Source organism: Macaca thibetana, chromosome 10 (assembly GCF_024542745.1).
Source record: "Macaca thibetana thibetana isolate TM-01 chromosome 10, ASM2454274v1, whole genome shotgun sequence".
In the NCBI taxonomy this organism is placed as follows: domain Eukaryota; kingdom Metazoa; phylum Chordata; class Mammalia; order Primates; family Cercopithecidae; genus Macaca; species Macaca thibetana.
Window position 1 is genome coordinate 57808370 of NC_065587.1, and position 13770 is coordinate 57822139.

General features: G+C 46.9%; 2 protein-coding genes across 6 annotated transcripts in view; both read left to right on the forward strand.

Moving 5' to 3' along the window:
- PTPRT (protein tyrosine phosphatase receptor type T) overlaps positions 1 to 13770 on the forward strand; it is an 820910-nt gene that overhangs the window by 775603 nt on the left and 31537 nt on the right. For 3 of the 5 annotated variants that reach the window (XM_050806437.1, XM_050806434.1, XM_050806435.1), the window contains 5 exons: positions 1316 to 1375; positions 2093 to 2209; positions 6888 to 7042; positions 10765 to 10900; positions 12951 to 13100. In XM_050806437.1, the coding sequence (XP_050662394.1) occupies positions 1316 to 1375; positions 2093 to 2209; positions 6888 to 7042; positions 10765 to 10900; positions 12951 to 13100 (618 nt within the window). The remainder of the gene's footprint in view (positions 1 to 1315; positions 1376 to 2092; positions 2210 to 6887; positions 7043 to 10764; positions 10901 to 12950; positions 13101 to 13770) is intronic. The other 2 variants (XM_050806436.1, XM_050806438.1) reach the window with 1 other exon arrangement.
- Positions 1 to 13770, forward strand: part of CHD6 (chromodomain helicase DNA binding protein 6) — an 853354-nt gene that overhangs the window by 161995 nt on the left and 677589 nt on the right. The window lies entirely within an intron of this gene.

The following is a 13770-nucleotide window of genomic DNA, read 5'->3' on the forward strand; positions in this document are numbered from 1 at the left end:
CTACTTGGTTAACTCTGGCATGTGGGTAGGCTGCTGAGTTTACAGGCAAGGTGTACAAATACTACAATTAAAAGGGCTCTCTACACACCATATGAACTAACTAAAATGTGGGCAGGTAAGTTTTTGCTTGGGTAAGAAACGGATAATTCATAAAGATGAATTCTGGCCTCTGTGATGATGGGAAGGAGAAAATCTGGGCTTTTGTAATCCAGTAAAGGGGTGTGGACATCTCAGGGCCTAATGGGAATTTAGGACCAGGTGAGACTTTATCCATGAGTCCACCCTTATCTAGTCCATCACTCAATTTTACAGATGAGGAAACAGACCTAAAGGGGTAGAGTACCTACCCTGACATCACTCAGCCAAAACCTAGGCACAAAATTTGACAGTGGACTCTCATTCCAGCGCTCATGATCACTCCACTCAGACTGTTCCCCAGGGACTCAGGCCCAGGGTGCAGCTACTGTGGATATAAAGGCCAGCCCAGGATTCAGAAGCAAATTTCAGCCTGTTCTACAATATATCCCACATTGGAAACAGACTCCCTCGATGGATAGACCATAAATCTAAATTGGATTTGGGGAGGAAAGCAATCTCTTAAACTCCTGCTAGTGTCAAACACTGTGCCAGGCCCTTCCTGTGCATTCCCACAACTTACAACAATCATAGGAGCCCATGTTCCTAGTTATTATTCAAGTGCCCTGGGTTTGCATCCTGGCTCCGTCCCTTACCAACAGTTGACCTTGGGCAATTTTCTTAGCTTTCCTATGCTTCCTCGTCTGCAAAATGGGGATAATAATACCCACTTCATCAAGTCGTGTTGGTAAGTCATTAGAATAACACATGTAAAGTATTTGCGGAACACTTTGTGAGCCATGGTAGACACAGTACACAGTCAGTAAATGTTAGCTATCATTATTGATAGGAAGCTGAGGCTCCGAGAGGTTTCAGCACTTTCTGGGGCTACCCAGATACTGAGTGTTAGGACCAAGCAATGAATCCATTTGCCCCCATGTCCTGTTGCACTATACCAGTGTTTCCCTAAGTGGGTTCCATGGGATGCTAGTCTGCAGGATGCTTAGTGAGAAGAGGGTTCCATGGTTAAATACGTTTGGGAAATGCTGCATCCTCTGTGCCCCTTTTGGAGAGTCGCAAAACACAAAACACATTAGCACTAGCATGCAAAAGAAGCTGAGTAGTCGTGTAGCAAAGCTACCTATTTAACTGTGTAATACAGCATTTCCCAAACTCATTTGACCACAAAACCTTTTTTTGTTTGTTTTTTGTTTCTTGTTTTTTACCTAACACCTATTAGCACCCAGCGGAACACACTGTGGGAAATGCCACTCTAGGCCGTGCAGCGTCCCCCGGAATGGTAATCATGCTTTTGTTCTTTTAAGGGGAAAACCATGATCTCTTTTTCATCCATGAGTGTGACTTAAACAGTCGACTGGGGAATGGCTTGCTCGCGTCCAGGGTCAGAGAGGAGCTGCGCGTCTTCCCTTGGAGTCCAGCACCTGCCATCCTTTCCCCAACCAAGAGCCTTTCTCCTTCCAGACCCCTACCTGCCACCTCTTAATGATGTCCACCTCCCAACCACTTCTGCTTCCACCTCCTGTTTCCCACCTTTTAGTCTCATCTTCGCTCAGCTGATAATACTCAGCTGCTCCACCCTGACAGAGCAGAAAGGGGACTCAGTCAGTCCCCAAACTGGCCACATGGCCTTGGACAAGTCACCAAACCTCTAAACTTGAGTGTTATTTTCATCTGTAAAGTGGGGCTAGTAACACCCACCTATCTCACCTTGTTCTATTTGATGACGTAGTGTGATAATGCATTGGAAAATTACAAGGAGCTTTGCAAAAGAAGGTACTACAATTATTTCTAATGGCTCCAGTGCCTCTGGGAGGGAGCTTAGACCTGTGCAGCTTGCTGATCCCTGGCCAGCTGTGAACCCTGTGGACTGAAATGCCACCAAAGTCACCCTTGGGTTTATTTGAATGGGACGACCAGATGAGACAGCTGCTCACACTCAGCCATATGCTTATGCATCGTTGTCTTTGTTCTGTCTCTGTCTCTCACTTGGCCACAGGTGAAATGTGTGCGATACTGGCCAGATGACACGGAGGTCTACGGAGACATTAAAGTCACCCTGATTGAAACAGAGCCCCTGGCAGAATATGTCATACGCACCTTCACAGTCCAGAAGGTAAGCTTCCCAGAGGCTGTGGGCAGCCGGTCCACCATGAGAGCTGGCTTCTTTGTTCATCCAGAACACGTAGTGACCGAGGGTCTGCTCTATGTCCAGCCCCATGCTTGGCACCAGCAACAGATCAGCAATCAGGGCAGACATGGATCCTGCTACCATGGATCCCACATCTAGTAGGCTGGACAAACTGAATTCAATAAGCAAGTCAATGAAATAACAACGCATTGTGATAAAAGTCACACAGGAATATGCAAAGGATGGAGATAGAAATCCACAGGAGGATGGGGTGGTGGGAGAGGGCCTCTTAGTGGAGGAGGCGTTTGGGCAGAGAATGAAGGAGGAGGAACCAGTGCAGGGTAGAAAGGAAAGAAGAGCTATCCCAGGCAGAAGGAAAAAACATGCAGTCTGGAGGGGGAAAAAGATGATCTCAAGCTGTTCAAGGCCTGTGGTCTCAACCGGGGGCATTTTGATCCCCCAAGGAATATTTGTAAATGTCTGGCAACATTTTTGGTTGACACAACTTGGGGGAGAAGGGTTAGGATGGTACTGGCACCTAGTGGGTAGAGGCCAGAGATGCTTATAAATATTCCACAATGCACAGGACAGCCCCGACAACAAAGGATTTTCCAGCCCAAGGCATCAGTAGTGTCGAGGTTGAAAAATGATGATCTAGACATTAAAAGGAGGCCAGGGCTGTACAAGCTTGGTGAGCAAGAATGTGATTGCAAATAATAATACATATATTTATAACTTATTATATAATCATTGCTATTCTATCATTACTATTATATCATAATGATAGCTAACATTTACTGAGCACTTACTGAACCAGGTACTTTTCTAAATGCTTTGCATAGAGTAACTCAGTTAATCCTCCCAGCAACCCTATAAGGTAAGAGCTATTATCATCCCCATTTTGCAGATGAAGAAACTGAGACACAGAGAGTTTAAATCAGTTGTCCAAAGTTGCCCAGCTGCAAGGCTGGTAGAACCAGGAATCACACCTTGGCCCCTGTAACACACTTCTCTTTCCATTACACCACAGGTTCCATTCCTCTAAAACCAGCCACTTTAGTAGACAACATGGCCATAGGCCTGAGGATGCAAAAGCACTGGGGACTTACATGCTTTGAGAGCTATGCCCTTGAGGCTTGGACAAGTCCTTGCAAGGGCCAAAATAGGCTGCTCTGCAGACTAGAGCCCGGCATGCACACAGTACTGTTCCAGCATACAAAGTGGCCTAGGACATACTGTTTGCCCCCAGAAGCTCCCACTCCAACCCCCAGACTCCTAAAGTCTCAGGGTCTTTTTCATCTGAGTCCGCAGTCTTGGGTGAAAAAGTCAGGAAGCCTGTGAACTCCCTGCACTAGAAGGAAGGAAACCATTGGGACTTCGATGTTGCCTTAGGTCAGGTTTTTTAGAAGCAGAGCCTGAGGCAAGGATTCAGGAACGTAAGGTATATCAAGGGAGCTCTCCTAGGAAAAATTCCTAAGAGAGTGGGAAGCAGGAGAGGGAAGGAAAGACACCAGCCAAGGGCAGAGGCTCCAGTGAAGTCTAGCCTAGAGGCAATCCACAGGGAACCTCCAAGGATAAACCATGCCACAGGGTTGTCCCCCTTAAGGCAAGGAAGCCAGACCTCTGTGCTCCCACATCAGTCAGTCTGCTGACCGTGGACCATCCACTGAGGGGTAACCTCCAGGATGGGCCAGCCCCTGTCAACTGAGGGCATGTCTCCAGAGAAGGGGACAATTGGGAGGCAGTAGCAACCAACAGTCCCTGCAGCTGAGGCCTGGGAGCATAGGCCCAAGGAAAAGGACCCAGGTGGGATACCAGTTTCATCTGTCACATCTGTGTTGGATGCCCGAGGATGGGATGAGTGACTGGGGACATGGGCAGGGAGGCTTTGAGGAATTGCAGCTAGCAAACCATGTTGAAGAATTATGGTCCTTTCTTGGGTTACATTTTCTTTGTCTTTTAAACAACCATGAGGGAAGATATTACTCATAGGGAGATGCCCTTAAAAGACCCCAAGGGCCTCTGAGGATTAACTGGGCTTAGCCAGCCTCTCCACAGCACGCAGGCAGGCACTCAGCAAACATCGCCTGTGGTTTTAGCTCAAAATCGGTTCCTGAGCTGGGAACCTGGAAATAATAAACAGGGAGTGCTGTCTGCCCTTGAAGATAGCACAGTCACATCAGGGAGAGAAGATCCTTGATAAATCATCATAGCACAGGTGGGAAGAGCTCGAAGGAGGGCTTCTTGGGACTGAATTGATTTGGAGGATGGCGTGAAAAAAGTCCAAGTATTCTTGAAGGTTTCTCCTCTCTCACTTCAGCTCATCCATCACGGCCTTAATCTGGGCCTCTGGTTTCTCCTTCCTAACAGGACTGTCTGCCTCTAGTCCTGCCCCTATGTTAGTTTGGGTTTCCCAGAAGCAGAGCCAGAAGCAGCAGGGGTTTAGGTGCCCTGGCTCGTGTGTTGAGGGAGAGTTTGCAGGCGGAAGGCGGTGAGAGAGCCAGGACGGAGTGGGGAAGGGAGCTGAGTGAGGATGTGGCCTCAGCAGAGACTTGCTTCCACCTGAACCCATGAGAGCCCTGGAACATGAGTGGTACTGCACACTTGGTCCAACCTTGAAGCAAAGGGGCCTCAGGGGCCCCCCTTAGGGTAAAAATAAATTTCTGTTTTTCCCAGAACATTACTGGTTTTAGCACTGAAAGTCCCACGTACCGGGGAACCCCTCAGTCCTGGGCCGACTGAGCAAGTGGCAAGCCAATTGGTCATTCTCCCTCAACTATCAGTCACTGGAGGATGTTGCCCCACCCAGCCACACCCCCGGGGAGGGTGTTCCTGTTCAGCTGAGAACAGTCCTCTTCAGAAGAGGGTAACTGTGAGCTGTGTACAGACACGACTCAGAGCAGCTGGCAATGAGTCCACTGACCCAGTGATGGGGATCTGAGTAGGCACCAATAGTGCCCTCTCTGCAACCCCCGATCCACCCACCTGAATCCATCCTTCATGTAGCAGGATGCAGCCTCCTAAAATATAAGTCTAATGATGCATTTCCTCTTGTGTGGACCCATCTGTGTAATCTCCCTGTAGCTTCCCAATGCCTTTGAGATAAAGTCCAAAGGCCTTAATGTAGATTCAAGGACTTCTGGGATCCAGCTCTCATCTATTCTCCTACACCCCCAGGCCTGTGGTCCCCCATGGCCTGCCTTCCACTTGCCTCTAGCATTGCCCTGGGTTGCTAGTGATTCTCTGCACATGCCATGCTAAGCCCTGTCCCCAGGCCCGTGCCCATGCTGTCCCCTTGCCTTGGATTCCCTTCCTCTTCTCCCGTCAACTGGGTAATACTCACACATCGGTATATTAGAATGATTAAGAGTGCAGACTGTGGAGACAGCCAGTCAGGGTTCACATCATCTCTTTACAACTTATGAGTTGTACTGTGACCTTGGGTGTGTCACTTAACCTTGCTCAGCCTCAGTTTCCTGATCCATCAAGTGGAGATAAAAATATAGGGATTTATATCAGGATTAAATAAGTTAGCATGCTGAAGTGTTCAGAAGAGTGACTGACACACGTAAATGCTTAGTTAATGTTAGCTATTATTTTCACTATTAGTTTGTTTCAAGATTCAGGTCAAGCATCACCTCCTCCAGAAAGCCTTCTCTGATTTCTCCTCTCCTCAGATCAGGTTAGCAGGTACTCCTTTATCCACTTCAACAGAATTACCCACTTGGGCATCTGCCTCCCCGACGAGGCCATGAGCTGTTCCAGGGATAGGAGCTATGGCTTTTATTCTCACCTTCCTAGTACCTAGCACAAGGCTGGGCACAGGTCACACTTGGTAAATGATTTTTAACTGAAGGAATGAAAAATCAAACAGACTCTTCCTATTCAGTGCTCTCTGGGTATCTACAGGAGATTGCTAAGCAGAAAAATAGTAGGTAGCAGGAACTGTCTAAGCAAAGGCTGAGAAGTGTGATCTGACCTTGGAATAGTCAGAAAACCACTGTTGGGACTGGAGTGTATGTCTGTGAGGGGTGAAGGAATGTGAAAAGGGAGGAGAACCGCTCAGAGTTCTAGGACCCACTCTGTCTCCATCAATCAGAGAAGCTCTGCTTTTGTTTGTTTCGTATCTTATCTAATCATTCTAAGTAAGAATCTAATTAATAAAGAAATCGACTAAGTTATATACATTTTGAAAGTCACACAGACTATTCAAGGCTGGAACACGACAGAACATCAGACCTCAATCACTGAAAGCCTCAGATTCCACTGGAAATAATTTGGACTTGGTCGTTAAGGCCAACATTTCTTTAAATCCGTTCTACTCGATACACCTCCTATGAAACACTTGTCAAAGACCATCCCCTAGGCAAACAAAAGGAGGTCTCCTAGGGTGCTCTGTGGCCCCCTAGGCATTCAGAGTGTGTTTGAGCACACTCAAGACTCTGAGAAGTCCTGTAATAAAGCCATCAGTTTCATTGTAACAATCCCATGTTTCCCAAATGTAACTGATCACAGAATGGCTCTATGCAGTAACACCTATTAACACTGTGAGGGCCCTGTCCCTGCTGGAGGTTCCTCGGTGCAGCAGCTGTGGCTCCATGTGTTGCTGGGCTGGGTATGTGAGGGCAGCAGCTGGAAGAACAGAGGCCTGTTCTTTCCTCAGAAAGGCTACCATGAGATCCGGGAGCTCCGCCTCTTCCACTTCACCAGCTGGCCTGACCACGGCGTTCCCTGCTACGCCACTGGCCTTCTGGGCTTCGTCCGCCAGGTCAAGTTCCTCAACCCCCCAGAAGCAGGGCCCATAGTGGTCCACTGCAGGTAAGTCAAAGGTCCCTCACCTTGGGAGGCCGAGGCGGGCGGATCATGAGGTCAGGAGTTCGAGACCAGCCTGGCCAACATGGTGAAACTCCATCTCTACTAAAGATGCAAAAAATTAGCTGGGTGTGGTGGCACACACCTGTAATCCCAGCTACTTGGGAGGCTGAGGCAGGAGAATTGCTTGAACCCAGGAGGGGAGGTTGCAGTGAGCCAAGATCGCGCCACTGCACTCTAGCCTGGGTGACAGAGTGAGACTCTGTCTCAAAAAAAAAAAAAAAAAAAAAAAAGAATTCCTCCAACTACCCTAGAGTGCCTCTGCACCTCAGCTTTCTTGGGAGGGACATGCTATCTTTTCTAGTGGCTTTACTCTTAGAGACTCCTCTTCCTGTGTCCCCCATGCTTTCTGATGAGACTTGGTCGCAAGGTCAACTAACAAGAGGAAGAGCAGTAGTGGCCATTGTTGTTGTTGTTGTCTGAAAACAGTGAGGTCACCAGGGAGGCAGGCTGAACACTGGCAGCATCTGCTGGGTCTGTCATGTGCACTTTACCCACATTATTTAATTTACTTCTCATCCAGTCTTGAGAGGTGGGCATTATTATCATTCCCATTTTACATATACAAAAACTCAAGTGCTGAGAAGGTAAACACAGAGTGGGAATATTTCACCTGCTTTTCTCCAGACACTCGCCCTCAGCTCCTTGACATGGCAGCAGGGTGCCTTGGTGGAAGCATGCTTCTTTTCATTTCTATTATTTTCAAAATCAGTTGCCAGCCTGCAGGGTCCCTCATAGAGAGAAATGGACAGCACCAGGTTTTACCTTATTATGGAGAAGAGAGATTTTCAGCTCTGACCTAGAAAGTCACATTGAGAATGAGTGGCACATCTTCGAATCCTCCCAAATGGAGATGAAGTATCATGTCAGGGGTGTCCAGAATTGGAGGAGGATGGCCTTCCTGACCCGAAGCCCGGCCAGCTGGCATCCCCCTCCTTCCCATTGCCTCTGTCTTCCGCTATGACCTTGGACCAGCCCATCTTTTCAGACCTTGGATGCTTGAGTTATCACATCCCTTCCCTGGCAGTTTGTGTCAGTCAAGAGACCACGGAAGCTGTAGATGTCTCAGAGCCAGCCCCATCCTCATACAGCACCCATTTATCTTCCCAGCAATAGTAGCTACACAACCCCATTTCACAGATAAGGCAAGTGAGGATGAGGAGGTAATTCTGGACTCTCTAAGTGTTTTGCATGTATTCTCTGCTTTATATCTCACAGCAATCGAAGGGCAATAGATCATTAATCCCCCCATCTCTATATCCCAAAGAGCACCCAGATCAAGAGTTAGGGAGAAAGAAAGACAATGGCAAATGTTTATCAGGCCCTCTGCGCATGATGGCTCTAAGGCCTTACGTATCTCCATAGCAGGTCATCTTAATGCATCTGAGCAGAGTGGTACCCACTCCTGGGTCTGTTCTGAAAATTATTAACAAATGGGTTGGCTAAGTGTACTAAGTGCCTAAGAGAGAATGCCTGACATGTAGTGAGCACTCTAATGTATCATTATTCTCTGCCTCTTAATGTCTTCTCCCCCTCCCCAGATTATTAATCCTTCAGGAACGGAACAATGTTTCCGTATTCCCACTCCTAATCCCAGCATCTACTGCATCTTACATTTTCAATAAATATTTGTTGAATATAATAGCCATTATGAGAGTCTACTAAGACTTTTATTGAGAAATTATTATGTATCCAGGCACAAAGCAATGTGTATACATTATGCATTTTAATTGTAATTCCATGCAATTTATACATATTAGGCTATTAATGCTGTGAGGTAGATCTATTAATTATTAACATCATTTTATAGATGAGTATTGAAACCCAGAGAGGTTAAGTCATTTGCCCAAGGTCACACAGCTAGTAAGTAATAGAGCCAGGATTTAATTCTAGGGGTCTCTTCAAAGACCCTGTGTTTGATTACTATGTGATGCTGAAATAAACACAGCTCTGTCTTCACAAGGACCCTGCAGGGAGGTATGTTAAATGCATCAGAAGTCTGAAGCTAACGGACACTAGGCAACTTGGTCACCACTGATAGTTCCAAAATTCAGAACCAAACTGGGCTGGTTCTTTATACTAAAGCATGCTGAATATGAACATTGAAGAAAAAACACGAGTGACCCCCTATACTCCCTCCCAGATACAGAGGCCGAGTCTCTTGAGTCCTCGCATCTGGATTTTGGGGAGTAGGTTCTGAAGCAAACTTAAACTATGAAATTTTCCCATGAATGAAGACTCTGCTTCCGATGGGTGTACTTTCCAAATTGTTGTAGGTAGTGGTCCGCGCTAGCCTGTGCTCCTTGGATTTATAATCAGCCAATATTGCTTTTTTGTTTTGTTCCATCTCTCTTCCTCTTTGTGTTTCTTTTGACATCCACATTGTTAGACAAAGACGCTTGTTTCCATGAGAAATGCAAGATGTGAAAACGCAGTGGAAGGGGGCCTCCTTGACAGGCTGCCCAGCCTTCCCATCCAAAACTGCACATGTGTGAGGCACATGTCTTATGTGCCTCTTGGTCGGCACTGATGTTTCAGAGCCCAGCACTCATCTAGAAAGGGCTGGCCAAGGCCCATAGAGTCTCATTGAGTTCCTCTGCTATTTTGTACTTGGTCTAAGATTCTCCTAAAGAAGCCACTAGTGACCAGAAATCAAGTATGTATTAGGAAATTTGATTCCTGACAAGGGTCTCCAGACGGTCAGTTGCTCCAGTTTCATAAGGCTCTTGCTTCGGAAACTTGATCCCTGACAAGGGTCTCCAGACCGTCAGCTGCTCCAGTTTCATGATGCTCTTGCTTCATGATCCTGGGAAAACAGCCGCAGATGGAGCCAGATGCTGGTCTTTGAACATTGTGCTCCACCATCCACTCTCCATCTTGGGCGCAGCTTGGAGAACTCGAGTTTCTGTCCTGTCATTCACCTCCCCTCTGTTCTCTCTCCTCTCCTTCTTTGCTTCCATCCATCAACCCATTTGCTGAAGAAGAAAAAAGAGGAGAAAAGAAGGGTAGAAAATAGGAAAGACATGTCTATGAGACATCTCCAGCATGCCGTGAACCATGCTAGGTGTTTTATGCTATATAGATGTATTATTTTATCCATCAGACAAGGAAACGGCATGTATATGTGTGGTTTGCGCATGCATTACAAACTATGCATATTAAGAAAGGAAATGTGGGAACACATAATCTGGAGCCAGACTGCTGGGGTAAAAGTTCCAGCTCTACCACTTGCCAGCTGTGTGACCTCGGTCAGGCAAGGTAAGCCCTCTATGCCTGTTTTCTCACCTGTGAAATGGGATGAGAAACTTCTTAACCTCACAGGGAAATCTATAGGTAACATTTATAAAGCACGTAGAACAATGGCATTTTGTAAGCCCTGAATAAACCTTTGCTAAATGACCACATTAAAATAAGTCAGTCCTGATAAAATAGCCCTCGGAGACCAGCACTACTCTCTCATTTTACAAAGGAGACGGCTGGGGCTTAGTCTAAGTTTAGATGCTTACTCAAGATCCCCCAGGAACGCTGGGATTCAGACAGTTTTGTCTGACTTCTGCTGTATATGGCCTCTCAGCAGGACCCTTGGGGATAGGGCTGAATGCTAGGGGCCTCCCCAGGGCAGGTCCCCCTGCAAAGATCCTTAACAAAGATCCATACCTCTCTTCCAGTGCCGGGGCTGGGCGGACTGGCTGCTTCATTGCCATTGACACCATGCTTGACATGGCCGAGAATGAAGGGGTGGTGGACATCTTCAACTGCGTGCGTGAGCTCCGGGCCCAGAGGGTCAACCTGGTACAGACAGAGGTGAGTCCTAAGGGACCAAGACCATTGGCCACCTGTAGCCCTGACCAAGGAGAAACATGATAGAACTGAGAGACCCATAGGTAGGGGCAACCTATGGAAAGGGTGTGAGAGAAGCGGGAGGGAGTAGACTCATGGCTTACTATGGAGAGACTACTGTGGAAGCTAGGGTGCCACAGCCAACCCTGGAGGTCTACAGTGCAGGGAGTTCCACCAATGAAGAATGGTGGTGAGTTCTCCATCTCTGAGGCCATCCAAGCAAGGACAGAATGACAAATTTCGGGGATTATTTGAATAGCATTCTTGCCTTGGGTGAAGTGATAGAGAAAGAGAAGGACTGGCATTTATTCAGTGACCACTACGTGCCAAGCGATGGTTCAGTCACTGCAGGGAATGGTTTAATCAACAAAGTAACTGAGTACTTAGGCTGGGTGCCGGGGATTTCAAGAGATGTAATACATAGCCCCTGCCCTCAAGGGAGAAGCAGACCTTCAGCACTTCTCTGTGCAGTTAGAGAGCCCAGACCTAAGAGTACTGAAAGGAATTAATCTTTATCGTTGTGTACCTACTGTGAGCCAGGCAGCATACATTCTTTCTAGTCGCGGTGGTGTTTCTACTCCTCCAAAACAGCTGTGGTGTAGCTCCTAGCATTATCTCCAATTTATCAATGAAGAAGAAACTAAGAAATTGTGTCCCTAAGACCTCACATACCAGACTGTGGGAGAACTTGGGTCCATGTGACCCCAAAGGCCTCTGCTTTTTTGCCAGAACCACACTCTGACTAAGCAGCCTTTTCTGCCTATCCCACTCTGTGCCTTGGCTTATCATTCCCGTAATGAGCCCATCTTCTGTTCTAGTGAAGGCTCTGGGTGCTTGGGCAGTCAGAGCTGGGACAGATAAGGAACTGTGTACATCATCAATCCTGCAAAGGGAAGTGACCCATGGCTTTGGTACAGCCAGCCCCTCTGACTCTGCAGTGAATACCACCACTGATTGGTTTACACACATAGGCTCTGAGCTAACTCACACAGGCCAGTCTTCAGGCTTCTAGCACTAAAGCCAAGAGGGCTGCTTTATCCATTCCCAGGTTCATGCATGCAGAAGGCAGGCTTGCCGGTTGCAGTCAGACAGATGAGGAGACAGACATATTCAAATGCAGATGCATCACGTTGCATCTGGAAAAGCACACTTTATAGAGAAACTGACCGAGTTCTGCAGAAAAGGTCACTCAACAAACATTTATCTAGGGCCTAGAAGTGACACCAACTTCTGCCTGGTGGATTAACAGATGGCCTTCCAGAAAGAATGAAACATTAAAGGTATGGAAAAGAGGGAGTGGAGTTTCAGGAGGAGAGAACAGCAGGTACAAATAATTGAGATAGGAGAAGACATGACACATGTTTTAGGAGCAGATTGTGAGACAAAGATTTGCGGGCAAATAATTTGCTTGGAAGGTAATCCCAAGACACACTGGCTGGTGAATGGGAAAGTGAGGCAGAGCAGGGAAGGAAACAAAGGCTACTTTAACAAGCTGTTCAACACTGTAGACAACTGGAACCCAATTCTGCTGGGAACTCTGAGACACATGCGTGTCCAAGTGATTCCACCTAAAGGGAGAAGGAACTTAGATTTCCGTCCTCAACTCTCTATCTGTCTCTGCTTGAGGGTTACTTTCCGTACAGCCCAAGTATCCTCTCTGCCTTCAGCAGAGAATCACAGGTGTTTGCAGCAAGCAGCCTTCCTTAGGTAAAGGTGAAAGCTGAAGGGACATGGGCTGGACACAAAGAGCACCTGCTACAGCATGTGTAGAAGTTTCTCATTTTATCAGTGACTATGCTATTACATCTTCTGTAAGAAACAAGACCCACCATAGTTCAGGTGATCATTAGGAAACGTGGAAAGTTGGTCCTTTGGGTTACAGTATAAAAAGTAAGGATTCTACAATATATTGACAAGTGTCTATCCTTCATAGCCACAATACTAAATGTGGACCACAAATTCCCAGGGCACTGTTCTTACCTGGCACCCCATTCCCTCTCTTCTGACTTTGCAGGAGCAATATGTGTTTGTGCACGACGCCATCCTGGAAGCGTGCCTCTGTGGCAACACTGCCATCCCTGTGTGTGAGTTCCGTTCTCTCTACTACAATATCAGCAGGCTGGACCCCCAGACGAACTCCAGCCAAATCAAAGATGAATTTCAGGTATGAGCAAATCCCAGGCTCGGTGACCATCTTAGTCAGTTTGGGTTGTTATAACAAATTTCCGTAGATTCGGTGGTTTAAATGACAAACATTTATTTATTACATTTCTGGAGGCTGAGAAGTCCAATATCAAGCTTCCAGTAAATCCAGTGTCTGGGGAGGGCTCACTGCCTGTCTTTCAGATAGCCATCTTCTCACTGCATATTCACATGGTGGAAAGCAGAAGCAGCAAGCTCTCATGTTTCTTCTTTTTTTATTTTTTATAGAGATAAGATCTCACTACGTTGCCCAGGATGGTCTTCAAATCCTGGGTTCAAGCAATCCTCCCACCTTGGTCTCCCAAATTATTGGGATTACAGGTGTGAGCCACCACACCCAGCCCTGCATGTTTCTTCTTATAAGAGCAGTAATCCCATGTTCATGAGGGTTCTATGTTCATGACCTAAACATCTTCCGAAGTCCCAACCTCCTAATGCCATCACATTGGGGGCTAAGATTACGACATGGATTTTTGGGAGGGATGAAAACATTTAGTTCGTAACAGTAACCCAACCAACTTCAGTGGCTCTGTGCACATTTGTGGGGTTTTCTTTGGGACAACTGATATGTCTATGCACTTTCAGTGTCTGCTCCTCTAGGAAGCTGCAGAATCTATTCCAGAACACAAAAT